The sequence below is a fragment of the Bos javanicus genome, chromosome 1 (assembly GCF_032452875.1).
Source record: "Bos javanicus breed banteng chromosome 1, ARS-OSU_banteng_1.0, whole genome shotgun sequence".
NCBI classification, from domain to species: Eukaryota; Metazoa; Chordata; class Mammalia; order Artiodactyla; family Bovidae; genus Bos; species Bos javanicus.
Genome location: NC_083868.1, coordinates 132,964,341 through 132,992,241, shown reverse-complemented (window position 1 = coordinate 132,992,241; position 27,901 = coordinate 132,964,341). Strand labels below are relative to the sequence as shown.

General features: G+C 40.5%; 1 protein-coding gene across 2 annotated transcripts in view; it reads right to left on the bottom strand.

Annotated features, from left to right (window-relative positions):
* Positions 1-27,176, bottom strand: part of MSL2 (MSL complex subunit 2) — a 33,844-nt gene extending 6,668 nt beyond the window's left edge. Inside the window, exon 1 of one of the 2 annotated variants that reach the window (XM_061420936.1) lies at positions 26,936-27,176. Coding sequence is in view for 1 of the 2 variants with exons in the window: in XM_061420931.1 (XP_061276915.1) it covers positions 24,770-24,911 (142 nt within the window). In the remaining variant the exon portion in view is untranslated. Of the gene's footprint in view, positions 1-24,769; positions 24,912-26,935 lie in introns of those variants that run through there. The other variant, XM_061420931.1, reaches the window with a different exon arrangement.
* Between the last annotated feature and the right edge of the window lie 725 nt (positions 27,177-27,901).

Here is a 27,901-nt window from a genome sequence, read left to right as displayed (position 1 = left end):
AGGAGCTGGGGTTAATTTTAAGTAGGCTCAATAGAACTTTTGAGGTGATTAAAATGTTCTAACATCATTTCGTGGTGATGGCTGCAACAACACTTAAAAAAATAAATAAAAACACCTTAAGGCAAGGCCTCTGTAGTTACCAAGTCCAACCTGCTTTCCATCCAATGCAGGAATCCTTTAAGGTACCCTTGACTTAATCTAAGGAAGAGTACAGAAAATATGAAGAGAGAGAGATGTGTACACACTTAAAAGGATAAAGCGTAAAGCTAAAAAATAAAATATGTTACCCTCTTGAGATGGGGAGACTGAACAAAGAGAAATGACCTAGGATAGCACTAGTCCACGGGGGAGCCTGGTGGGCTGCCGTCTATGGGGTCGCACAGTGTCGGACACGACTGAAGCGACTTAGCAGCAGCAGCAGCAGCATTCTGGGTTTAAACTGTTTTGTAACTTTTAACTTGCAAATCATGTAAATATTTTACATAATTATATAAATTTAAAGGAAACGCCTACAAGTCAAAAGCAAAACAAGTAACTGTAATTTATCAAATTGATGGTATAACCATTTCAGTTAACTATTTCAAATATTAAACTTTAAAACAGAAAATTGACTCTAGTCCTTATATTCTTGTTTTGTTTTCAGAAATTATATTTGTTGCTGGTAGTGTTGATAGTTACCATAAAGTGATAGTGTCTAATTGTGAGGTCAAGTAAATGCTGACATTCTTGAAAATCCTGATTTTTTTAGTAAGAAGGAGGAAAATGTTGTAAGATATGAAAGTTAAAATTAAAAATTTGGTAGTCCTGAATTTCAATTGGATTTATCAATACGAACTTAAGTTTTTATCTCAGACATACATATTTCCTAGCACTATACACTTTTCCATGAAAAGGCATGGAAACAGGAACCAACCACAGCAGCAATGAACTCAGTTAATAATGCTAAAAAACAATTTCCTGTTCAAAGGGATCAGGGCAAATGGTGGATTCTACATCTGTGACATAACTTAGAAGAGATAAATTTTGATTATCTTACGCTAGAAATTTCACAAGGAAACTATGAAAGATCAGGATAATGTTTAAAAAGACTCAGGAGCAAACCTGAAAAGACTTTCAGTGACCAAAGACGAGAAAATCTGAGCATGCATAAATGCAATGGAATATAAAAGCACACCTAAAAAAGGTCAAATCTCTGAAGTTCATTTTTTTTAAAAGGGAGAAAATCAGCTTCAGGATGCTAGTGAACCTGCTCATTAAGTCTGGAAACTGGTAAATAAAGAGGAAGAGCTTCCCCAGCGGCTCCGCAATACAAGAATCCGCCTGCAATACAGGAGACTCAGGTTCGATCCCTGAGTCGGGAAGATCCTCTAGAGAAGGGGACTAAACAACAGCAACAACAAAGACAAGAAGCAAGTGTTTATTCTGACTTACCTATATATGAGCTAAACCACTAAATAACCAAATCATAGATGAGAAGTTTCACTTTATAGGAATAATATAACTAATGAAGAATGACATAATTTGAGTATCATTTTAAGAGCTCCGCTGGTGGGTCAGAGGTAAAGAATCCACCTGCTAATGCAGGAGATGCAGGTTCAATCCCTGGGTTGGAATGATCCCCTGGAGAAGGAAATGGCAACCCACTTCAGTATTCCTGCCTGAAAAATCCCATGGACAGAGAAGCCTGCAGGCTACAGTCTATGAGGTCACAAGAGTCGGACACAACTTAGCAACTCAACAATGATTTGCAGATTATACAAGCTAAGTGAAAAGTAAGGATTATCTCTTGCCCTCATTCCATCACTGATTTTCTTTTCACCAGTCATGTTAATCATGAGCTACCCAGCACCTTTAAAGGACTTATCCCCTACACATTTGTGTTCTTTGATGAGGTTTTTGACTATGCCTAATCCTGAGAACTGAAAACAGGCTAGAAAACACAAAAACTATCATTTATAAATTCATAATTCTACCACCACTGAGTTCTTAAGAACTTCCGCCATGTAGACACATATTACCTACTGGATTGCCCAACCATTCCTCAACTAAGATATTTGAAATTTTAATCTACTATTGAAGATGCCTATCGGCAAACCTGTTTCATGCACTCAGTTAAGTATCCTAATACTGAAAAGCTTCCCAGAGGGTTCTCTTTACCCTTCACGAGGAAGGCAGCTCCAATGATACAAGGAAGGAAGAAAAAGTTCAAGGGCTTCCTAGAACCAAATGTTAACCATATAATTACTATATGTCCCTAAGGAAACTCCTGCCTACAAAATTAAGAAATATCAAAGAACACTTTTTAAATGGTAAAAATACATCTTGCCCTAGAAAGTAAAATGGAGGGGCAATTTGCATCAAGAGGAAGTGTGTCACTTACTGGTAGACCCTACCATAAAAACTGGGAAGTATTTGGGAAGAGGTTTAACTTGCTTAGCTTATATCCAGTTTCAAACTCATGCACAAAAAGACTTGCTCAAAAATACACATCTTCAGACCTTAAAAATTGGTAGTTCATGACAAAAGGTTTTTCTCACTGCACTGACTTGAATTCTTAATCAGCAATATATCATAGGAATTACCTTCCTTTACATAATGCAAGTTGTCCTGTAACTAAATGAATTTGATATAATGTGCCTTAATACTAAATGATGCTATACTGACCCTAATAAAGATTAAATTTCATTTTTACTCCTCACGGTAATGAAAGTAACTAATTCCTTTTTTACTCTCCCTCTCCTTAACTTTTCCCATCCCCAAGTAAGATACTTGTAATTTGAGACTTAAGATTTAGTTTTAGATTACCATAATAGTCCTGGGAATTTCTGAGAATACATAACTGTTGGCAAGTAATTTACTAAGATATTCAATACCAGAATTTTTTAATGCTTTTTAAATTTGTGAAACTGTTTATTATAGTAGTTCCAAAGGCAGAGAGTAGTAAAATTAGCCTTCAAATACCTATCACACAGATTCAGTAATTATCTAGATTATGCCACATTTGGCTCATCTACATCTTTTGATCTTTAAGTATTTCAAGGCAAATTCCAGCAAGTCTCATCTCTATATATCAGTATAAATCAGTACAAAGTACATTTCCTTAAGTAATCAGAATGTTATTACCACACCTAACAAAATTAATTATTTAAATAAATGTAATAAAAAAATGTAAACCAAATTTAGGTTTAACTTAAGGGAAAACATTTTAAAAACCTAGAAGAGGGCTTTAATTCTGGCATTAAAAAAATTTTTCAGAAGTTGTATTTTCTCAGTAAAAATATTTATGGCTTTTGGAGTAGTCATAAAATGTTCCTTTTATTAAACAGATTTAACATAGATCATTCAAATCACTACTTTTGCAATATTAATATACCAAAGCTAAGATCTGTTGCCATGCCCTACCTCTACCAAAAACCACTGCCAGCATCAAGAATAACAAAGCAGCCTAAGTTTGAGGAAAAGGCCTACAGCACCAAAATAAATAGGCAAACTATACAACTAGGTCTCAAATCAGCTTGCCCCTTTCTCTGTACAAGGAATAGGCACAACTCCTTAGTATAAGCAAGCAAGGATATGATCAGTCTTGGCAAACTCTTCTGAATTCATAAGTGATACCAAGTTTGAACAAAGCCAGTGGTAATTAATTCAACTTCAGAATACCACTGGTAAAAGTGTACCATACTATAAAAGTTACTTTCCTTTTTGTTCCACACCAAAACATGTTCTGATAATGAATTTTTTTTTCTGGTAGCTCAGATGGTAAAGAATCTGCCTGCAATGTCGGGTTCAATCTCTGGGTCGGGAAGATCCTCTGGAAAGGGAACGGCAACCCACTCCAGTATTCTTGCCTGGAGAATTCTACAAACAGAGGAGCCTGGCAGGCTACAGTCCATGGGGTCACAAAGAGTTGGACACAACTGAACAACTAACACACACACACACACACAAATTAATAATTTTTTTCCATCCTTTCATTACATTATTATGTGACTCAACATTTACCTGAATATTTCTCATAAACATGAAAAACCGATAGATGTTAAATCCTTCAAAGTTGACAAATCTGTTACAAATCAAAATAAGTTTTTAAAGTTCATCAGTATTGGAAATAAAGTTCCTAGACATTCAAACTCTTGGGTGAGACGTTAGAGAGTGGAAAGTTTATCAGGCAAGGAAGGATGGGGCAGAAGAACAAATTAGGCCAGGATCTATCACAGCAAAGGCCTCAGACCAACCCCACAGCTCTCAAGCTGAGATGGCTCTTCAAGGTTGTCCTGGCAAGAGAGCCAGGTCTTTAATGGACTAGTCTTTGGATGCAAGATACTCCAAGGAAGGGAATGTAAGTGTGGGTTAGTGTCTCTCTTCAGCCAGCAGCAATTCCCAGAGAGGTCTGACAACTCCAGTAACACTCCCAGTAACTAAGAAAATGAAATCCTTCAGTTCTAAAGTGGGGATTTGGGTAGTGTATACATGACAACCACTATGATTAGTCATTTTAGCTGTCCCAATCTGATGAGTTTTGAGTTTTAAAAAAAAAAAAAGGTGTATGATTTCTGCCTTTAAAAATGACTAGCTAGGGACAGGGGAGCCTGGTGGGCTGCCATCTATGGGGTCGTACAGAGTCAGACACGACTGAAGCAACTTAGCAGCAGCAGCCCATTTCTTAAAGTTATAAAGTGACTAAATATCTAAGATCTAACTCCAAAATTTCATGATGCTAAGATTCTACAGCAAGATCTATAGTATACCAGAAGTTTTACATTTGAATATCACTGTTGAAAGGATAGGGATATTCGAGTCCTGTTTTGTATAATGAAATTTTCTATAAAAGTTTCAAAATAAAACTCAATGAAAGCTTCCATATTTTCACTTGCCCCAATTTTTTCATGATTTAAAATTTACCAGCTTTACATATTTAAATATTCTCCCTCTCTCCCCACTGCCCATCCTACCCACACCCACTCCAAACGACATGCTGCCTTAGTTGGACCCTCATCATTTCTCATCCTGAATACTGTAAGGGTTCTCTATAGCATATCTTCCTGACTTAACTTCACCTGCTTCCATCAGTCCATTTTCCATACTACTAGCAAGTGATGTTTCTAAAACATAAATCTGATGATCTTTCTTCTTTACAAAATACTTCACAAAGGAACAACTAAAAACACCTTCAAGCAACCTTTAAAACCCAAAGTCTTTGGAATGACATATGGCCTTTCAGAATCTAGCCCCTACTCACCTTATTCCCAAAAATTTTGTACCATTAAGCTTTCTCCACAAACTCCATACTCTATCCTCTCCTGGCCATTTCAAAACAAGCAATGCTTGCTTACTCATTCCTCTGTGATTTGCTCTTCCTATAAAGACCTTCTTCATTCCTTGCATGGTAAACTGTTTACTCTTTAAGAAATGACTTGACTATGACCTCCAAGAGGAACCTTTCCTTAATTGCTGCCCCTCAGTTTGTTCAAAAAGGAGTCTGCACATCCTATTATAGCACTTATCACATTATACTGTCACCATTCACTGCTGCTGCTAAGTCACTTCAGTCGTGTCCGACTCTGTGCGATCCCGCTCCGCCATCCCTGGGATTCCCCAGGCAAGAACACTGGAATGGGTGGCCATTCCCCTCTCCAGTGCATGAAAGTGAAAAGTGAACGTGAAGCTGCTCAGTCGTGTCCGACTCTTAGCGACCCCGTGGACTGCAGCCTACCAGGCTCCTCCGTCCATGGGATTTTCCAGGCAAGAGTACTAGAGTGGGTTGCCATTGCCTTCTCCACTTACTCAAGGCCAGAAACTTAATTTATCTCTGTGTCTTTAAGCCAGTGTTGGCACATAAGCCAGCACCTAATAAATGTTCAATGAATCATAAAAAGCACATTAGAGTTGGGAATGACCTTGGAAATCAACTTGTTCCACAGTCTCATTTTAACCAAGATGGACTTCCATACAATTACATAGCTAGTTACAAAGAGAAACAGAAGCTTAGTCTATTGATTCCCAATCTTAGTATTCTTTCTACTTAACAGGTAGCCATCCATACATCTGCTATTAAGTCCACGGCATCCACCCAGACAATTTTTGTTTTCACTTATCAAAAAGAGTAATTACTGAAATTAGGCATAGCAGAATCAACAACCACAAGATATAAAACCTTTTGAGGGAATGAGATACAAGACAGGAATGGGTACTGGCAGTAAGGAACAGTGAATGAGGCAGGAAGAGTGAAACAAAGGGGAAAATGGATGACCAATAATAGTTTCGTGAAGGTGAGGAAATCTTTACTGCATAGAAACTGGAGCTACAAGAGTCCTGCCTGGATTCTCTTATACACCAAGCTCTATTTTTAAAGTTAATCTTAAATATTTTAAGTGAACATACATGATAATATAAAGCATTGTATTATCTCCTCTGTGAAGACAGCCCAACAAAAAAACCCCAGACTACACATCAGTCTATGAATTTACAGCATGAGAAATCTTAACTAAAGACTATGTGTATATATATTAAATGTTGTATGTACATAACACTAAGTATATAAAATAAGTAAATATGTACATATTAAACTCTTATGATTAGGATGAGCTGGTTTTTATAAGCAATGTCACTTTTGAACATATTATAATTCATCTATAAAAGTAAAGCTAGTAGTAGCATTAAATTGATGGTAATGAACCCCAGTATATACAAACACCCTATTCTTCCTGTGATGTGAGAATAACTATGCTGACTTTGAGTTATATCCATTCAGCCTAGATTCAATCTCCAACAGCAGTACCAAGGCACATATAAAGACTGGGAGAGTTCTCAGCCTTGGCATCATCCTGAGAAACCTCCACACCGTGCAAGTTAAGTGGAGGAAGAAGAAATGTGCAGGCTAAAGCGCAAAAGATGAGGCAGAGGCCAAGTGAACTTGTACACCCACAGAAGCCAAAAACAAGGGAAACAATGGGCCAAGGACACTCATATAAACTGTTGGACTGCATGCCTAACTATCTAGAACGTGTCTCAATTTATCTGGAACACTATGGCCATTCTAATCACCTAGACCACCTTTCAGAGACCCACCTTGCTCATAACAAAGCAGTCCCTTTGGGTCCTTTGCCCTGGACCTGAGATATTCTGGACTACTTCTGTACTCAGTTGTGGCTAAATGTAACTTGTATAAAATACATCATCTCTTTTACTGTCTTAGCTGAAGAGGGAAAAAAAAAAAGACTGGGAAAATATACTTCTCCTACTGATGTCAATAACCTTTCCATAATCAATCAAAGGTCAATAATCTTTGCATAATTCAACCTACTGATCTAAGTATCCCCATTCTTCACCTCTTCCAAATGAAGAATTAATTGTTCAGGCTATCTTCAATTAAAAAAACATTCCTCTTTCTTTAATCACTTAAGCAGTAACTTCTAAGGCCCAGCTCTGTGCCAAGCACTGTGCATTTAATAAATACTTGGATCTTTCTACATCACTCAATTACAGCACCAAAATTACACCCCAAAATTAAGGACGTAAAGTATGTTTTGAAACAACATTAAGAGATCTCCTAGATACATAAACACATGGGAATAATAATCTGGATTCAACTAAGAACAAAAATTACAATACCATAAAAAGATGCTATGTATCACTTAGCAAATGGGGATAGATGAATTAATTTTTAGACAATTTAAACTATTCTTTTTAAAACTTGTTACTAGTCTTATAACACTGTGCCCAATATACCTTTTTCAAACATATGTTGAAGTCTAAACCTCTTCAAATCTTTTCATTAGGCAAAATTCATGAGTGCTACTATGAAGAATAATAAGCACAAATCAAAGGGAAATGAATGAGATTAGAGAACCCTCTTATGACAGCTCCATCTTCCTCTTGGCAGAGCTTGCTTATCCAGGTCTGTTTTTCTTCTTTAAATTTTTGATTAAGCAGCGCTTAAAACATGTTCCTTTAAAGTTTTGCATAAATTTTAGTCGTAAACTAAAAAGCAGATTTAAAAAAAAAAGCAAATACATGCCTCAAAAAGTCAACAAATCCAAACAAATTAAAATTTCAAGGAAATTATTAGTTGTTTAATTAAATATTCAAGCAGCTATGCCCCAAACCATCATTATAGCCCCTGATCGTCTAGATTTCACAGACCTGTAAACTTTTCTTTAAAATATCTAGCACAAATATCCATAATTTCATAGTATGATAGAAAAGGTGCATTTTAAAATCAGGGAGTATGATGATAGATATGCATCAATCACTAAAAATGGTGACACAGATGTATTTTGACTGCTTGATCAAGTAATTATTTTAAAGTTCATTTACATCACTTTAAATAAGCACGACTTTACTGACAGACCAGTGACAGCTAATTATGTACACCAGGGGAGTGGCGGTGGGGGGAGGGTGATTTAAAAAAAAAAAAAGACACAAAGTCTGCATTTCCAGTTTTGGAAAAAGGATTACAACTAGTCTGCTGTGTAATAAAAAATGCAAATCAACTGTTAAATACTGCAATTTTAAAAGTATGAATGTTACTCAAGCCAACCTGTTTACTGAACATCTGAATAATTAAACTTCAGAGCTTCTTTAACTTTTATGTCTTTAGTCAATGTAAAACTATGAAAAATATTTCCTGATACTCTTGGTGATGTCAGTAGTTGATACAAGGTAAGTAGGCTTCACCAGTCAACTACCATTATAAACTAAAAGACCAAACACCATAAATTATTAAATGGATGATATATAAACCACAGCATAGTCATAAACTCAAGTCATACCTCATTTCATATTCTAGTAAGATATTAAAAGAATGCCAGACACCATTTATCTTATAATTATGTAGAAGAGACTTTTATAGAGTGTTTTGTGGTTACAGAGTACTTTTGTAATATTCTGTTATTTTCATATTTTAGCAAAGCCATGATGATCTCTCATTAAACTAGCAGTAAGATAAAGCAGGCTAGTCAGGCACAATTGATTCATCGCTGAACAACCAAACATTAACTGAATAAATCAATATAAAGCTAGATTCAAATTTCCCAAACTGGTGTTTCATTATACCAGAATGCAGTAATAGGTTTGCTTTAATATCCTCCTGGAAAGGCATCCCAAAATCTACAGTAGTATCTTAAAACTGAAAACTGTCAAGAAACTTGCTCATTTAATATTGTTGTTTAGTCGCTTAGTTGTGTCCAATTCTTTATGACCCCATGGACTGTAGCCTGCCAAGCTCCTCTTGGAAATCCATGGGATTTCCCTGGCAAGAATACTGGAGTGGGTTGCTACTTCCTTCTCTAAGAAATGGATCTTCCCAACCCAGGAATCAAACCCACATCTTCTGCGTCTCCTGCATTGGCAGGTGGATTCTTTACCACTGAGCCACCAGGGAAGCCCTTGCTTAATTCCATATTACTTAATTTATTGGCACATACATATTTTTTAAAGTACACCTATAAAACCTCACATAAGGAGAATTCAAAGACAGCAGTACTCTTATTCAGAGATTAGTATTAGAATTATGTAGATGGCCTTCTCCAGATTGACTCAAGACTGCCCAGGAATATGTATTTTGAATAAGCTTCCTAACAAATTCTGATCGACAACCAGGATTAAAGATACTTTACCTTTTTTGCCTTGATGCCATCTTTCAACCTGGACAATTTTCTAAACAGTTAAGAAATGTGATTAAATGGTTTCAAAAAAGAAAATTTTAAAATCAGAGTATTATCAAAAATTATGAGTTAATTTTAATAAAACATACAAATTTTGACTTCCCATTAACAAGGACTACATCTTGTATTATTTAAATTATGTAATAAAATGCATTTTGGCAATGTATCTTTTTTATTTTTGGCCCATACCACACAACATGTGGGTTCTTAGTTCCGCAACCTGCACCCTGCAGTGGAAGCCCAATAGAAGCACAGCGTCCTAACCACTGGGATGCCAGGGACATCCCCCCAATATTTATTTTTAAATGACTTGTTTGTAGACTTACAAATGTTAAAAACATAGGCTAAAATTTAACACATTATACAAGGACAAAACTGTAAATGTGACTTGGAATTTGGAATTCATCTTTCACTAGAAAAACTTTTAGTGTTCTGTTACTAAATGATGAAGTGTTTGGTATTTACAAACACTTCAAGTAGCACAGCAAGCATAGTCTTTATTCTCTAAAAATAAAAGGCCAAATATATATATATCCTGGAGTAGGAAATGGCAATCCACTCCAGTATTCTCGCCTGGAGGATCCCATGGACAGAGGAGCCTGTCTTGATTGGCTACAGTCCATGGGGTTGCAAAGAGTCAGACACAACTGAAGCGACTGAGAATATATACACGTATATATCACTATTTTTTCTTGCTAATATTTCTTTTTGGATAATTACCTATACTCTGTTAATATACAGGATATTAACAGAACACAGACAACTTACAGAGAGGGGCAATAATAATCATGAGCCAGATACTTAAAATCATCAGTGTTTTTGTGTTCCTTGTTAACTAGTATTTCAGTAGCAACTTAATTTTCTTAATGTTTCTTGTCCCTAACCAATGGACCATTGAGTGGATATACAAAGAACTAAAAAAACTAAAACAATATTACTAAGAATTAAAAAAACATTAACACATGACTAAGTTAGTAGAATATCCAACATCTGCTGGATCATCGAAAAAGCAAGAGACTTCCAGAAAAATATCTACTGCTGCTTTATTGATGATGCCAAAGCCTTTGATTGTGTGGAGCACAACAAACTCTGGAAAATTCTTAAAGCGATGGGAATACCAAACCACCTGACCTGCCTCTTGAGAAATCTGTATGCAGGTCAGGAAGCAAAAGTTAGAACTGGACATGGAACAGACTGGTTCCAAATAGGGACAAAGAGTGCGTCAAAGCTGTATATTGTCATCCTGCTTATTTAACTTATATGCAGAATACATCATGAGAAATGCTGGGCTGGATGAAGCACAAGCTGGAATAAAGATTGCTAGGAGAAATGTCAATAACCTCAGATAGGCAGATGACACCACCCTTATGGCAGAAAGCGAAGAACTAAAGAGCCTCTTGATGAAAGTGAAAGTGGAGAGTGAAAAAGTTGGCTTAAAACTCACAGTCAGAAAACTAAGATCATGGCATCTGGTCCCATCCCTTCATGGTAAACAGATGGGGAAACAGTGAAAACAGTGACACACTTTATTTTCTTGGGCTCCAAAATCACTGCAGATATTGACTGCAGCCATGAAATTAAAAGATGCTTGCTCCTGGGATGAAAAGTAATGACCAACCTAGACAGCAATATTAAAAAGCAGAGACATTACTTTGCCAACAAAGGTCCATCTAGTCAAAGCTATGGTTTTTCCAGTAGTCATGTACAGATGTAAGAGCTGGACTAAAAAGAAAGCTGAGCACCAAAGAATTGATGCTTTTGAACTGTGATGTTGGAGAAGACGCTTGAGAGTCCCTTGGACAGCAAGGAGATCCAACCAGTCCATCCTAAAGGAAATCAGTCCTGAATATTCATTGGAAGGACTGACGCTGAAGCTCAAACTCCAATAGTTTGGCCACCTCATGTGAAGAACTGACTCACTGGAAAAGACTCTGATGCTGGGAAAGACTGAAGACAGGAGGAGGAGAAGGGGATAACAGAGGATGAGATGGCTGGATGGCATCACCGACTCAAAGGACATGAGTTTGAGTCAACTCCAGGAGTTGGTGATGGACAGGGAGGCCTGGCGTGCTGCAGTCCATGGGGTCACAGAGAGCCAGACATGACCAAGCAACTAAACTAAACTGAAGTAACAGAACCATATAAAACCCTCACAACAGAATGATTTGGCAAAATTATTCACTAGTATGGCACACGATTTGGTCCAGTAGTCATTTGACATCTCAAACTGCTTCATTTTAAAGGAAGAAAAAAAGTTATTTTCCTTTTTCTTAAATAATGGAAACCTTTTACTACATGAGGTCTGCCCAGGTGGCTCAGTGGTAAAGAATCAGCCTGCCAATCAGGAGACCTAGGTTCGATCCCTGGGTTGGGAAGATACCCTGGAGAGGGGATTGGCTAGCCACTCCAGCATTTTAGCCTGGAGAATTCCATGGACTATATAGTCCATGGGATTGCAAAGAGTCAGACACAACTGAGCAACTTTCACTTCACTTCACTTCACTACATGAATACTGTGAAACACCTGCTTGAATCCAATTCATTGATTTGGGAAAGTTGTTTTTTTTAAGTTTATAGTGGTGAGCTCCAGTGATCTGTTCATAATGTTTTAAGGGCTCAATGTTTTAAAAATCAAAACTTAAGATGAAAACATTGAAGGTATCTTTCAATGCTCCCACAGCTTTCAGGAATAAACCTAAGTTCGTTAGTTGTGTTAGCACTGTCCAATAAAACTTTATTATTTTAAGGTTATTTTTTTTCCTTCTATTTCTTGGCCACCAACAATATGCAGCATCTTAGTTCCCCAACCAGAGACTGAACCTGTGCTCCCTGCAGTGGAAGTGCAGTGTCTTAACCACTGGACCACCAAAGAAGTCCCAGTAGAACTGTTTTATGCATAATGATGGAAATATTTTACATATGCAATAAGGTAGTTGTTACCTACATGTGGCTACCAAGCACCTAAGATATAGCTAAGTATAACTAAAGAACTGTATTTAATCTGATTCTGCTTCCAGACAAATTGGAATAATCAGACTTACTCTCCTAACTGAAACAGAAACTGGACAAAACAATGGTTTTCATATATATTGTCCAATGGGTTCCACAGTCCCTGGATGGAGTAACAAACAACTTAAGCTGTCCCAGCTTACTGTCTAGAAATAATGTTCAGGCCACAGCACAAGGAGAGAGAACCAAGACAAGGCCCAGGGGTCTCCCTGGGCTGAGAAGACAGAACTGGGTGCTAAGGCAGCTAGATGCCTCAGGGCAGAGCACACCAGAGATTAGAGTGCTGAACAGTGAAAGAATGCAGATTCATACATGGCCCTTTTCAAATCTTCAGCTGAGTAAAAAATTATTAGCCCGTGTGTATGAGGAAATCACCCCAGGATAGAGAGAAAACCTCCAGAAAGGAGCAAAAAGAACAATACCTGTAACTCCAAAGCAGCAGAACAATTCTTATTCCCACCACCTTGTGTGAGAAACCACATAATTCACGAGGCATCAGAGTAGTTAAAAAGGTTCTTGCCTCGGTAGTACAGAAAATCAGCCCCAAAGGCTGCTTTGGTTATCCCTTAATTAAAAAAAGAAAAAAACAAGCTTCAAAAGGATCAAGGGTCAGACTATCTGCCAAGTAACTTAACCTCATTCTCAAGAACAAAGCTCAAGAATAGGAGAAAAACACCCACCCACAAGGTAAAATTTTACCAACAAGGTACAATTCACAGTATCTAGCATCTAATCAAAATTAACCAGGTACGGACTTGCCTGGTAGTCCTGTAGTTAAAGATTCCATCCACACTTCCATAGGAAGAGGCACAAGGTTCAATCTCTGATAGAGGAACTAAAATCCCACATCCTGCATCCATGGTATGGCCAAAAATACATTTTTAAAAAAATTAACTAGGTATGCAAAAAAGGCAGAAAAATATGACCCATGCAGAGTAGAAAAACCAAACAGCCACATAACTAAAAATGATAGATGACAGGATTAGACCGGAACATTAAAAATCAACTTGATGTTGATCAACTATGTTCTATAACTATTACATTATATATCTTATCTATATTCCATATCTTCAGAATTATTTTATGTACCTAAAAACAGAACTTCAAAATACACAAAGCAAGAACTGACAGAAACTCCAAAGAGAAACTGCTAAATCCATAATCACAGCTAGAGATAACAACATCTCTCAAAAATTTACAAAACAGAAAATCAGTAATGACAGAGAAGATCTAAACACACCATCAACCAACTTATGAAAATGCTTTAGTTGACCATAAACATCATAAACCAATAACTATCCCAAACGCCAAACAAGATAAAGCAACAGTGATTCTTATCCAGATATGGTTTCACAAAATAATTCAAGATCTCAACATTAGAATTCTACACTTCAAAACAGATAGGGCTATTTTGCAGAGTAAAATTTAGCTCCCTACCCCAGAGGTATTCAGGAAAAGGCTTGGACGAATTTTCAAGAATATTACAGGAAGGATTATTTGATGTGATGAAAATGGCTTTACAATTTATCTTCCTGTCTAAAGCTTTATAAATTCTCATTAGGAAGAATAACCTTCCATGTAAAATCTATGTAAAAATTGAACTGGCAAGCTCAATGACATCATTAAAAGATCTCTGAGACACTCAGACATTCTGGTGGAAAGAATATGCCAGTCATATCTTATGTCGTATCTTGAAAAAGCTGACTCATAAGCTGGGCAATCAACTAATTAACTGTGGAGGGGATTCAGAAATCCATCACAAGGATACCTGAATTGGAATGCTCCCTTCTAATTTTATAATCCCATATTATATATGGACAGAGTCCCAAATTTCACAACAGGAGTGTATGCCGTGCTCTGTAGCTCAGTCATGTCTGACTCTTTGCAACCCCATGGACTGTAGCCTGCCAGACTCCTCTGTCCATGGAATTTTCCAGGCAAAAATACTGGAGTGGGTTGCATTTCCTATGACAGGGATCTTCTGACCCAGGATTAAACCCACATCTTCTGCATTGGCAGGCAGATTCTTTACCACTGTGCCACCTGGGAGAAAAGGAGACAGAGATTTAAACTTCAACGTGGTCTTGTCTGGTGGTCCAGTGGTTAGTTAAGAATTTGCCTTCCAAGGCAGGGAACATGGGTTCGATCCCTGGCTGGGGAACTAAGATCCAACATACAGTGGGGTAAGCCCACATGCCAAAACTACTGAGTTCACACCTCTACAACCCAAGAGAAGCCACGGATATGAGAAGCAAGAGTAGCCCCTGCTTGCTGCAACTAGAAAAAAGCCCTTGCAACAATGAAGAACAAGCTCAGCCAGAAATATAATTACTTTTTTAAAGGGCAAATGCTAATTAATAGACAAACTAAAGTCAACATACACAAAATATGCAGGCTATAAAACTAGATAAAAATAGCTTGACAAAGCCAGATGTTTCTGAGCAGAAAGGCAATGAACAAGAAAAACTCTGCTAAAATATTATGGAGTCAGAACAGGGAAAAGATGAAAATGGCCAGGCATACAGTAATTAAAATGAAAAAAATTATCTGAATTAATTTCCTGACATGGAAGCAACAAAAAATAATGTTTAAAAGAGACAAGACAATAACATAAACTAAATGGATAGGAAGAAAACTCAAAGGTGAGGGACACAGAGAGAAATACAAATTAGAATAAGGATTCTGAAACACTATCTTTTAAAATAAAAGATAAAATTTAATCAGAACTCACAAAAACAAATCAAATTATAGATTAAAATAGCCAGGTGGACTCCAAGAGAAGATAATACAATAAAGCATTAACCAATTAATGATGGTATACTATCAATGTAATGAAAACAAGGACTGTAAAAAAAGGACTGAATGTTCAAATTAATTTGAGAGAATGAAAACCACAATCCCAGGAGTCAAAAGCTATATTGTTTGTTTTACTATACCAAAAAGCATACAAGATCATTTTAAAATCAAGGTTTCCAGGAAAGGGCACAAAATTAAAGTGTTTCAATTTTAGCCTTTCCTAAACACATTTCCAATAATATTTCCTCACTAATCCCAACTCCCAGGCATCATCAAATCATTACTGTTTCATCCTTCTTTTCATTCTCCCCAGGCCTACTTGGTCCTAATTCCTATCTTTTGTGTTTTGTTTTTTTTTTGCCAGTAAACAACTTAGTCTCTTATTTGCCCAAGGCAGAAGGCAATGGCACCCCACTCCAGTACTCTTGCATGGAAAATCCCATGGACGGAGAAGCCTGGTGGGCTGCAGTCCATGGGGTCCCGAAGAGTTGGACACGACTGAGCAACTTCACTTTCACTTTTCACTTTTATGCTTTGGAGAAGGAAATGGCAACCCACTCCAGTGTTCTTGCCTGGAGAATCCCAAGGATGGCAGAGCCTGGTGGGCTGCCGTCTATGGGGTCGCACAGAGTCGGACACGACTGAAAGCAACTTAGCAGCAGCAGCAGGAGCAGCTCTTGCAGGCACTGAGGCCCCAAGACTTCCAGAAGGGATTTGGGGGGGCGGGGAGGAGCCATCTTGCCTCCCAGGTGCTGGCGGCCCCATCCTGCTTCCTGCAGGAGATGGGAGAATAGATGGAGTGTATTGCACTATCAAGTATCTCCTCAATTTTGTGTGTGTGTCAGTCGCCCAGTCTTGTCCGACTGCAATCCCATGGACTGTAGCCCACCAGGATCCTCTGTCCAAGGGATTCTCCAGGCAAGAGTACTGGAGTGGGTTGCCATTTCCTACTCCACTAATTCCTACCTTAACTGAAACCTCTCCCAAGTACCTGACAAGCCAGGTTTTATCTGTAAAATTTAGTACTTTTATAAATTTAACGGGAGGAAATATCTCATTTAGCCCATTCACAGTGAAAATGCCTAGCCAAAAACAAAATATACTACAGTATATATCAAAGAATTAAAATGTTATAACTATAAAGAGGACAAAATTTTCCCTTTGCATTATCTTAGGGTGTTGCCTCTTCACTCCCATCACTATTCAGGCCTCTATAACAAGGATACATATTATCCTTTCTAATTAAATTTCACCTTACTCCAATAATCAATCCTAAATTCCATCCCCAAACTAATCTTTTCTAAAATAAAGTTTTGATCACATCACTCTCCTACTTTAAAAATATTTCTCGAAGGTAATAGGGATTTCCAAATTCTGCTCCTCATATGGGGGAGGGGGGAGAAAATGCAGATTACAAGGCGTTGCCCACAGAGATTTCAATTCAATCAGTCTGATAACCAGGAATCTGTATTTTAACAATCTCTTTCAGTGGGTTTGATTTGGTGACCTATAGAACACACTGTGAAAAAGAACAAGTCATATGGTAAATGTCAAATTCCTTAGCCTGACATCAAGGTTCCCTCCCACAAAAGGCCCCTGAGTTACCACTATGGGTCACAGATGGGCTCCCCTACAAGGACTCATTACAAATAAACTTGATTTTCTGCATCCTAAACAAGCCAAATGTTCTCTCTTAAGTCTTGTTGAAAATGTTCACTTTTCACCATTCCTCTTAGCTCAGCTCAAGCCCCAAATTTCCTAGATCTAACTGCTACTGCTGCTGTTTAGTTACTAAGTCATGTCCCTGGCCCTTGGAGACCCCAAGGACTGTAGCCCGCCAGGCTCCTTTCTCCATGGGATTTCCTAAGCGAGAATAATGAAGTGGGTTGCCATTTCCTTCTCCAGCTGATCTTCCTGACCCAGGGATCTTCCCTGAAGAAGGGAATGGCTACCCACTCCAGTATAACTTGCTGGAGAATTCCATGGACAGAGAAGCCCAAGGCTACAGTCCTTGGGTCGCAAAGAGTCACACACAACTGAGCAACTAACACTTTCACTTTTCTCCAGGGGATCTTCCTGACCCAGGGATGAAACCTGCATCTCCTGCTTGGCAGGTGAATTCTTTACCACTGAGACACTGGGAAACCCTTAGATCCCACTAGACTGAAACAGTTTCTGCTGCTTAATTCTACAGTACCATACTGTTTCTGCCCTGAATTGTTACTACATTTTCAGTAGGTTTTATCTTATGACAAAGGGCTGTGGATCAAAGCTATTCTCACTCAGCATCCACAAAAATGCATAGTGCATCCTTTCCCTAAGGCAATTTTACTGTCCATAAACATAATCCGCCTGCAATGTGGGAGACCTGCTTTCAATCCCTGGGTCAGGAAGATCCCCTGGAGAAGGGAATGGAAACCCACTCCAGTATTCTTGCCTGGAGAATTCCATGGACAGAGGAGCCTGGCAGGTTACAGTCCATGGGGGTCGCAAAGAGTTGGACACAACTGAGAGACTTTGACTTTTCAAACATAACCAAGTAGGAACTAACATTTTAGAAATAATTTTAGAACACTAAAATGGTAAACTGTAAAAAGGAGATTTTTCTTAGGAAAAGAAACCAACAGTTAAATATATCTAAAATAAGAGTATCTGCCAACACATAATACTAAATAATTTTCTTCCTTTGGCTTCCCCGATGGCTCAGTGGTCAAGAATCTGCCTGCAGTGCAGGACATGTGGGTTTGGTCCCTGGGCTGGGAAGATCCCTTGGAGGAGGAAATTGCAACCTGCTTCAGTATTCTTGCCTGAAAAATCCCATGGAGAAAGGAGCCTGGCGGACTACAATCGAAAAAGTTGCAAAGAGTTACATGGGTGACTGGGCAAAGAATTCTTCCCAGATCAGAGGCAAACTTAAGTTCCAAGAAAAAACTGGTAAACCAAATTCTGCTCTAACCCCAATCAGGATTGCCCAAACTTTGACCCAAACAGCTATTCAAAAACAAGTTGGGGGCGAGACGGGTGGGGGGGACAGAACCACTCCATTAATTTCTGAGGTTTTTACATGTGTGACAAAATTAACATATGAGTATTCTATTATAATGCTTGAGACTTGGTATAAGTGCCTCTAACACACAATAATTGCTGGTTTACTTATCTGTCTTTCCCATATCACTGAGTAACATATGGTTGGGGCTATGTGTCTTAATTCATCTTTTATTCCAGCACTGAGAACATCACAACTGATTAATAAAGACTTTATAAGCAAAATAAAAATTTTCAAGATTTAAAAAAACAGTGATTCTCCAAAGATGATATACGACTGCAAGTATATGCAAAAATCACCAACCTCCAGAGAAATACAAAGCACAATGAGAGATCATCTCACACCCATCAGAACGGCTACCATTAAAAAAATAATCAAGAACAAAACAGGAAATACAAGTGTTAGCAAAGACATGGAGAAACTAACTGGAAACCCTGTTTTGCCAGCAGAATTGTAAAACGGTACCAACCACTTTGGAAAACAGTATGGAGTTCCTCAAAAAATAAAAACAGAAATATCACACAATTCAGCAATCCTACTTCTGGGTATATATACACCAAAAAGAATTGAAAGCAGTGTCTCAAAGAGTTGTTTACACATCCATGTTCTTAATACTATTCACAACAGTCAAGAGGTAGAAGCAACTCAAACATTCAACAGTGGATGAATGAATAAAGTAAGCATGTGCTATGCATACAAGAGAATTATTATTAAGCCTTAAAAAGCAAAGAAATCCTGGGACTTCCCTGGCTACCCAGTAGTAAAAATTCTGTGCTTCCAACACAAAGGGTGTGGGTCTGATCCCTGGTGGGAGAACTACCATCCCACATGTGCTGTGGCCAAAAGGTGGAAAGAAATCTGATGCTTGAACCTTGAAGACGTTATGCTAAGTGAAATAAACCAGTCAAAAAAAAGACAAATATAAGACCATATAATTCTACTTATATGAGGAATCAGTAACAGCAGTCAAATTCAGAAAGACAGAGAGTACAGCGGTGGTTACAAGGGGTTGGGGGGGAAGAAAGAAAATGGTGGCTGCTCGTTAGGCATAGATTTGCAAGACCAAAAAAGTTGTGGAAACCTGTTCCACAACAATGTAAACATATTCAACACTACTGAACTATACATTTAAAAATTGTTAACAGTCTTCCCTGGTGGTCCGGTCATTAAGAAACCACCTGCCGATGCAGAGGACACAAATTTGATCCCCAGTCTGAGAAGATTCTGGAGCAACTAAGCCCACACACCACAACTACTGAAATCCACTCAGTTCAGTTCAGTTGCTCAGTCGTGTCCAACTCTTTGCGAAGACACCTCAATGAGAAGCCCGCACACTACAATGAAGACTAGCCCCTACTCACCAAAAATAAAGTCACGAGAAGCAACAAAGATCCAACACAACCAAAAATTAACTTTTAATAAAAAGGTTAAGGTGGTTAAGTTTTATATTTATATTATGTGCTTAAAATAAAAAAATTTTACTACAGTGATTTTAGGTACCAAAAAAATACAGTATCAAATGAACTCACACTTGAAACAAACATAAATATAAAACATCAGTATAAGGACTTCCCTCGGAGAAGGCAATGGCAACCCACTTCAGTACTCTTGCCTGGAAAATCCCACGGATGGAGGAGCCTGGTAGGCTGCAGTCCATGGGGTCGCTATGAGTCAGACACGACTGGGCGACTTCACTTTCACGCATTGGAGGAGGAAATGGCAACACACTCCAGTGTTCTTGCCTGGAGAATCCCAGGGACGATGGGGCCTGGTGGCCTGCTGTCTATGGGGTCGCACAGAGTCGGACACGACTGAAGCAACTTAGCAGCAGCAGCAGCATAGGGACTTCCCTGGTAGTCCAGTGGCAAACCGTGCTCCCAATGCAGGAGGCCCAGGTTCAATCCCTGGTCAGGGAACTAGATCCCACAGGCCACAACCAAAGATCTCGCCTGTCTCAACAAACACAGAAGATCCCACAGGCTGCAACTAAGACTCTGCACAGCCAAATAAATTAATAAAAATTTTAAAAATTAGTGTAATGCTTACATTACACAAATGGCTTTAAATTCAGCCACTGTCTAAAAGATAGTTTAAGTCACTCCAGGCTACATGTTCAAACTTCATTTTAGAAGATTCTTGCTATTTATAAATTGTTTACTCAATCAAAAGACAAAGTACTTCTGCTTCAAGAATCAGAATTCCAGAACCGAAAGAGATTTTTGAGATCTACTGCACTAATTCCAACGTGGTCCCACAAACAATGCCCAAATGAGACAAATAAGGAAAATGAAAGTCATCTTTCATGAAGTTAAATCTATTCAATTTTAAGGCACACACTTTATTCTGAGAGCACATCCTTCCTACTTTGAACCTTCATCCATTCAACAATACTCATTGAGCCAGTAATTGTCAGGTGCAGGGCTACAGAGGTGACCAAGACCAGGAAGATTCTCACCTTCAGGGAACCACCTACCTGGTAACGCAATGTGAGAGTTAACAGTAGAAAGAAAAAATAGGGCTTGGTTTTTAAGACTGTAACATTCAAAAGTTGGTCAGCCTGTCAGTGGTACTATTTTCCAGCCCCTTTCTATTTTATAAATGAGAAACTGGATATCCAAAAGTTTCACAACTATTCAGTAAAAGCCAAAACTATTTCGTTTCTAGAATTTAAAACATCAGGGAAATATTCACGTCCCTGAGTAGAGATGTGACCATGATTAATTTACAGGACTCCAAATATGTCAGAGAGTAATATTTTTCCACTCACTTATCTTGTCCTTCCAGTTCTAACAGTATTTGATTCTAACATATCAAACTTATTACAGCATTTGAGGACTTAAAAGCTTAACAAAAAACTTAAAATCCTTAGAATTTATGAAGTCTCATGCCATCAGAAGTAAATTCTACATACTTCAAGATAAATGACAAAATAATAAAGCTCAACATTTATAACAAGGGGAAAAAACTGACACAAAATTAGTACCTGCAGTAACACTGTCTGTGGCCTAGAAACAACAATAACTCTGGAGCATTGCTATCCCATTCACCAGAAGCTTCAGAAAGTCTAAACATTCAAAGAACTGAAAAACAAGCAGTGATAATCAGCTTATTAACATTTCAAAGAACAATGATAACAAAACCTGTAGTTCCAGTGAATACTCAAGGTTTCACAATATTCACAAGGGCTTCCCTTGTGGCTCAGCTGGTAAAAAAAAAAAAAAAAAATCCGCCTGCAATGCCAGAGGCCTGGGTTCGATCCCTGGGCTTGGGAAGATCCCTTGGAGAAGGGAAAGGCTACCCACTCAAGTATTCTGGCCTGGAGAATTCCATGGACTGTATAGCCCATGGGTTCGCAAAGAGTAGGACACGACTGAGCAACTTTCACTCACTCACAATATTTGAACTGATAGTTCAATCTCTCACTTCCCCCTACCTTTGTCTACCTCTCTACAAGAGCAGGAATGCCAAGCCAGACAACCAAGTCCACACACTTGTTCTCATGGGTTCAAAGGGCTTTTCCCCCTTAAAAATAAACTCACATATAACACAGATTTGGAGAAACAAAACTTAAAGAAGGCCTGACTATCCCCTTCTGTACATAGAGGAAATTCAGGCGAAAAGTTAAAATAACTTGCCTAGACAGCAAAGTAACAAAGTTAGGATTTTACCTCCCCACCTCCTCACTTTCTTCCTCTGAGTCTGTCATAAACACCTACATGCAAGTAAGTCACTGGATAGGAAAGAATGAGGCAGAAGGAACACAAAAAATGTACAAAAACTTAGTATTTACCCTAAGATAGAATAATTTTATATAAAAACTGCTCTACAAGAGTTCAAAGTGCCTATGATTAGAACAAAGAATTCACTAAGGAGGGATTTAGACCATACAGAATAGAAATATTAGGTAGAAGGAATTTCAGAGTGCAAAGGTGGGGAAAAGAGGAGGAAGTCATACGGTATGTACATTTGAAAAGACAAAAATACTAAACTGACTGAAATTATATATGAAGGCAATTGAATACAAAGCTGAAAAGGTAGGACGGGGTCAGACACTGAAGGACATACTTAAACAAACTTCCTATTTAAAGCACCAAGAGAATTAAACTTAGTTTTTACATATCTGTTTATCCTTATTAAGTAAGACTGCACATGCCCTGTTAATTGAAATAACTACTTTTCAGCTAAGAAGAAAGGGTCTAGGATAGTATCTGGTACAAAAATGAAAAATGTTGGCTCTGAATACAAATAACAATTTTTTTTTCCCATCTCTTGATAACCACAGACTTACATCCAAAGAGATAAGGGGAAAAAACTGAACCTACACCTATAATGCTGAAATTTTATGCAGGCTACTTAATTATAAAGGCAAAGTAGAACCCACAAATCTCTCCCATAGAATGATGGGAAAGAGACATTTGAAAAAGGAATAATACCAAGCCCCAATGTCAGAAAACCTCCTTTTTCAGTTGTCAAACTGGTTTTTAAAAAAGGTTCTAATGTAGCTTTAATAACATTTTTTAAAATCCAGGTTAGACTCTAGAAAATGTTCAATTAGACCACAACTGTCCTGAAGTTACTAATAAGAACCAAGCACCTACACTATTTCAAAACTACCATTTCCCTCTTAGAGAGCTAAGTTCCCTCTATCTTGTAAAAAGGAGACCTACCAGATATTCAAGTGTTACCTGGATCATGACATCACTCTTGATTGCAGTTCTAGCAGGCCAGGATGGGCTGGCTTATGCCCTCTACATTACCACAGTAGCAACCCCCACTCCCAGAAAAGTTTGTGTAAAAAGTTGTTACAGCAGCCCCATCTCCTCATTCCACGGACTATCAAAAGCTGTGAAGGCATAAAATAAAGTACTCCATACAAAAAAGAGAGGGAGAATGAGGTGGGATAGAACGCTGAAATCAAGCAAATTCTTATATTTGTAAAATATGAGCAGAAAGGATACTGTGAATCTAGCCCAAAGCTCTCATTTTACACGTTAAGAAACTGAGGTCCGGGGGCAGTTACCTGATTTACCCAGGGCAACTGCTTCTCTATAAAGGTTAAGTCTCCGTTACCAGTGAGCGTAGCACTTAATCACATTCGAACACTGTTACTTAAATGTCTATGAGATTAAATTAAGTACCTGACGTGCAAAAAAAAAAAAAAAAACACCTCTTCACCTTTTCTGCACCCTCCTTCCGTGCTTTGCCCCAGAGCTATACAGAAAATGTTGAATCTCAGATGAATACTATTTCTCCCTTCAGCCACTACAGTCGCAAAATTTATCTTTAAGTAAAAGCCTGAAACGACCGAATTTCTCAAATTCTGACTAAACAAGAGGATCAACAAAACCTCAGAAGTTTTGGAGAAATAAGAATGTGGAGTATTACTATTTTGTTTTGGTTCTGCCAGTTGCCCTTTCCTTTATATTAATAAGTTTTCAGTCCAGGTGTGTTTTTGAAAAATAAGTTTCAATCACTTCGATAATAATCACAAGTTATTACCATTTTGGAAACACTAATATTAGACAACTTCATCTCTCAAAAATAACTTGGAAAATATCCTGCCCAGCACGAACTAATACTTCTTGAACAAAAACACCTAAAATCACTTTCTACCAAGCCAAGATAAAGTAAAGCCAAAGAAAACGTAATCCTGTAAAAACCCCACTAGCTAAAAAGCACTTAGTACCATCAGTCTGCCCTGGATCATTGTTTACCGTCAAGCTGTCAAAGCATTAAAAGAACCTGGGGGGAAAGTTCCGCAGCGAGTTCACCCGCTATACCATCGTCCACACCTAACACGTTTGGAGAAATGCAAACACGCCACATGTACATGTGTAAACCAGGTTTAACCAAGATAGGTGTTTTGTCAGTTCTGTTATCGAAACAGTAAAAAAAAAAAAAAAAAAAATTTTAAGGCAGCAGCATGCATGATTTCCCCTCTTTCGGGGCGGGGGGGGGGGAGGGAAGACAACAAAAACCCACCACCAGAAATGGTACAGAGCTGACTTAAGGCGAATTAAACAGTTTTGAACATTGAGGCCGCCGTACAGGGCGGTTTAGAAGGTTCTATCTCAAATGCCGGGCAAAAGTCCTCTGGCGAGTTTCAAAACTAAAGACCTTGCACTACCACACAAGTAACAAAAGCTTAATACAAACTACCCGGCCGTCAAACCGTTCCTGTTACCATCGCCCGGAGTGTTGGTTTTTTTTTTTTAAACCAGCATTGAAAAGGGAACAATAAAAAGCGTCTCACCGCAAACGCAGCACGAGAGGGACTGTCGGAAGTAAGGCAAGAGCCTGTTAATCTCTGTAAACGCCTTGGGGTCTCCGGGGTCGTAGTTGAGCACTAGGCGGCTCGCGGAAATGTAGAGAGCAGTAGCATTCACCGGGTTCATTGCAGACGCTTCGACACCGTTGGCTCCCGGGTGAAGAGAAATTCCGGATCCAACTTTGTAAGCAGCCAGGGAACAACAGCGAGTTTGTAACAATTCGGAGGAAATCGGGGCAGAACCACTGGCCAAAGTAGTAACCAAAATCCGTACAAGTTTGTGGAGCTGAAGCAGTCCTCCCACACATGGGGCCCTGGCGCCCCTCCTCCGTCCCTGAGACTTGCAGACCGAGTAGGAAAAAAAAAAAAAAAAAGAGCGAGGGAGAAACCAGCGTTCGAGTTCGTCCCGGGCGGCCGCGGGGCGCAGAACGCGGCGGAGGCGGCGCTCAGTCTAGCCCCACGGCTCGGCGGGCGGCCTGCGCTCGAGCTGCATCCCTGGACGCGGAGGCACCTCCTGTGGTCGGGCTGGCGGGCGCGGCAGCAGGCCCCGGCCCGGTCCGAGAGGCGGGCACGCTTCTCACGGGCTGCGGGGCCCTTACTCCATCACAGCGCCCGGCGCGGAGGCAGCGGCGACGGCAAGGACGGCAGCGCGGGCGTCGGCTTCCTGGATCTAGTGCACCGAACCGCGGCGGCGGCGAACGCTGCTGCTGCGGCTGACGGAGACCGCCGCCGCTCTCTCCATATCGGACGCGGGGTCCGGACTGAGCCTGGCTCTCCGCCCCAGCGGTTAGAGCCCGGCTGTTCCCTGAGGTGGCGAAGCGGCTAGGGGAGGCCCCCGCCCGAGAGGGGAGGGCCGGGGAGGAAGTGCGCGGGCCGGCGGCGGCGGGAGGGGGCGGGGAGCAGGCCCGGCCGGGCCGCGGCGGCGCCCCTCGCTCCTCAGTCGCTCACTCCGAGGTCACCAGGCGCAAGCGCCGCCCCCTCACTGCCCGGCCATCTTCTCCGCGCCACACACACGGACGCCTCCTCCGCCAAGCACCACGGCCGCCACCGCCCACGACGCCCGGCCGGCCGCGGCTGAGGCGAGCGCTCACACCGACAGGCCCCGCCGCCGCCCAGCGCACACGGCAAGGCCCCGCCGCAGGCCCCTCCCCTCGTGCCTCGCCGCCCTCACCCCGACTCCACGCGCCACTCTAGCTCGGTAGGGCCCGGGCTGCTGCGGCCTTAATGGATCCCGCGGGCTGTGCGGCGCCTCAGGCCCTGCCGGCGACGACGACCGTTACCCCAACGGGCAAAGCCACTGTCATCCCCGAGACTCCCCCGCCGCCGTCGTCGCTAGTGCTCGCACGCATGCGCAGACCACGTTCTCACCCCTCCCCCCGGCCTTTCCTTTCCCTTCGCTTCCCTTTTCCCCTGCTTCTCCTCTAAGAGCCCCCTCCACACCCTGCCAGAGCTACCGGCTCGCTCGGCGCATGCGCATTCCAGTACCCAGCTCCGCCGCCTTTTGCCCTGACGCGTGCGCTTTGAGCGCCCACCCAGAAAACCGGATAAACACATCAGCCCGCTCACACCAGCCCCTCCCCGCTGCCAACCCACCCTGAGCTCATTGCGCATGTCTGACTCTCCACTTTACTGCTCTCTGTACGGAGCGTGCTCTTGGTGAACCGCCTGCTCTCCCCACCCCTCCCCCATGCGCTCTCAAATTCCCTCTTAGGCGTGTGGGCTGTGGTGAAACATTCGTTAGTTGACCCATCCTTCCTCGGTGTGGGTTGTAGGCTTCCCGCACTACACAGCTTCCTCGGTGACCGCCAACGCGGAGCCCCGGCTGGGCCGCGCCATGTGACGCTCCGCCCTGGCCCCACGCGGCCTCTCCTCGCCCGGGCTGACCGCGAGGTGAGGAGAAAGCTCCGCACCGCCCCAAGCCCCGCCCTCGCGGCCTTTCTCCTGGAACCGAGCTTCCAGACGGCCGAAAGGGCGCTGCCGCTGCTCGCCTGCACCCGCCCGGCTCAGAAGGGAGGTGGCGAGCGACGTGGCCGCGCGCCCCGCGGGCGTTCGGGCGGCGTGGGCTCTTTAGAGGCCGCGGCCCACGTCGACGGCACCCTGAGGCCTCTAAGGCCGGAGCAGGCCGTCTGAAGCGGTGGTGCCCGCACCCACCTTCTCTACCCGTCAGAGCGGGCTCTTTCTCCTAGTGCTTGGAGAACGACGGACGTGAGCAGCCCAGCCTTCCAGGGCACTGAGCTCTCCACAGGAATCCAATTAAACAACAAAACTAATCTCTTTTTCTGTCCTTTAACAGACCTCGCCTTCTGTATGAACACATAAAGAACCCATGGTCCTGCTTTAGAACCTAAATCCTTGAAAGTATTACCTGTTTTTTAAAGTAAGTTTTGACCTCCTGTTTTTGCAGGAGACCAAGGTCAGTGAGGTAAAAACAAAACCCTAATTTAACGTCTGACTCCCCTCCCCTCCAAAAGAACAAAACCGTCTTTAAAAATAGAAACAGCGTAGGAATCCTTATCTCTGGATACACCAAAGCTCTTCAGCATAAATTTTTGCGCTTAGTAAATGCTCTAAACATGTCTGCAAACGAAGATTTATGACGTATGTAAATCTTTTGTGACAAAAACATTTTTGTTTTAGAGGCTTGCCACTTAGAGTAGAAATGAAGAGTTAAGGTAGCAACAGAACCCATATAACCTCTGATAAATTCTATTACCATTTGAGGACATTTTCTTTGGAAGCACTAGCATACTATTAGTACGAAGTGTTAAAAATAATCTATTTTCCTAATTTTGTGAAAGAAAGCTGGGCAAAATGTATTTGGTTATCTTATCTAGAAAATGACAAATAGTTTATAAAATTCACTCTCTTTTAAAAGTCTGGTCTTCCTTTTCTCTTAAATAAATCTTTTCTAAGCTCACCTTCAAATGAAACTGTTTTAATATACAGTTCTATTTTTATTCCAGACTCAAGTTCTTCTACAACACACAGGTTGTTCTTCCCCAGAGGACCAACACGGAGAGTGAAATGATCAGCACTGTTTCCATTCAGACAGTACAAGTTATCGGTCACCCTAGACAAGTGATTACTTGCAGGGCCTTAACCTTGCCGATTTTCGCA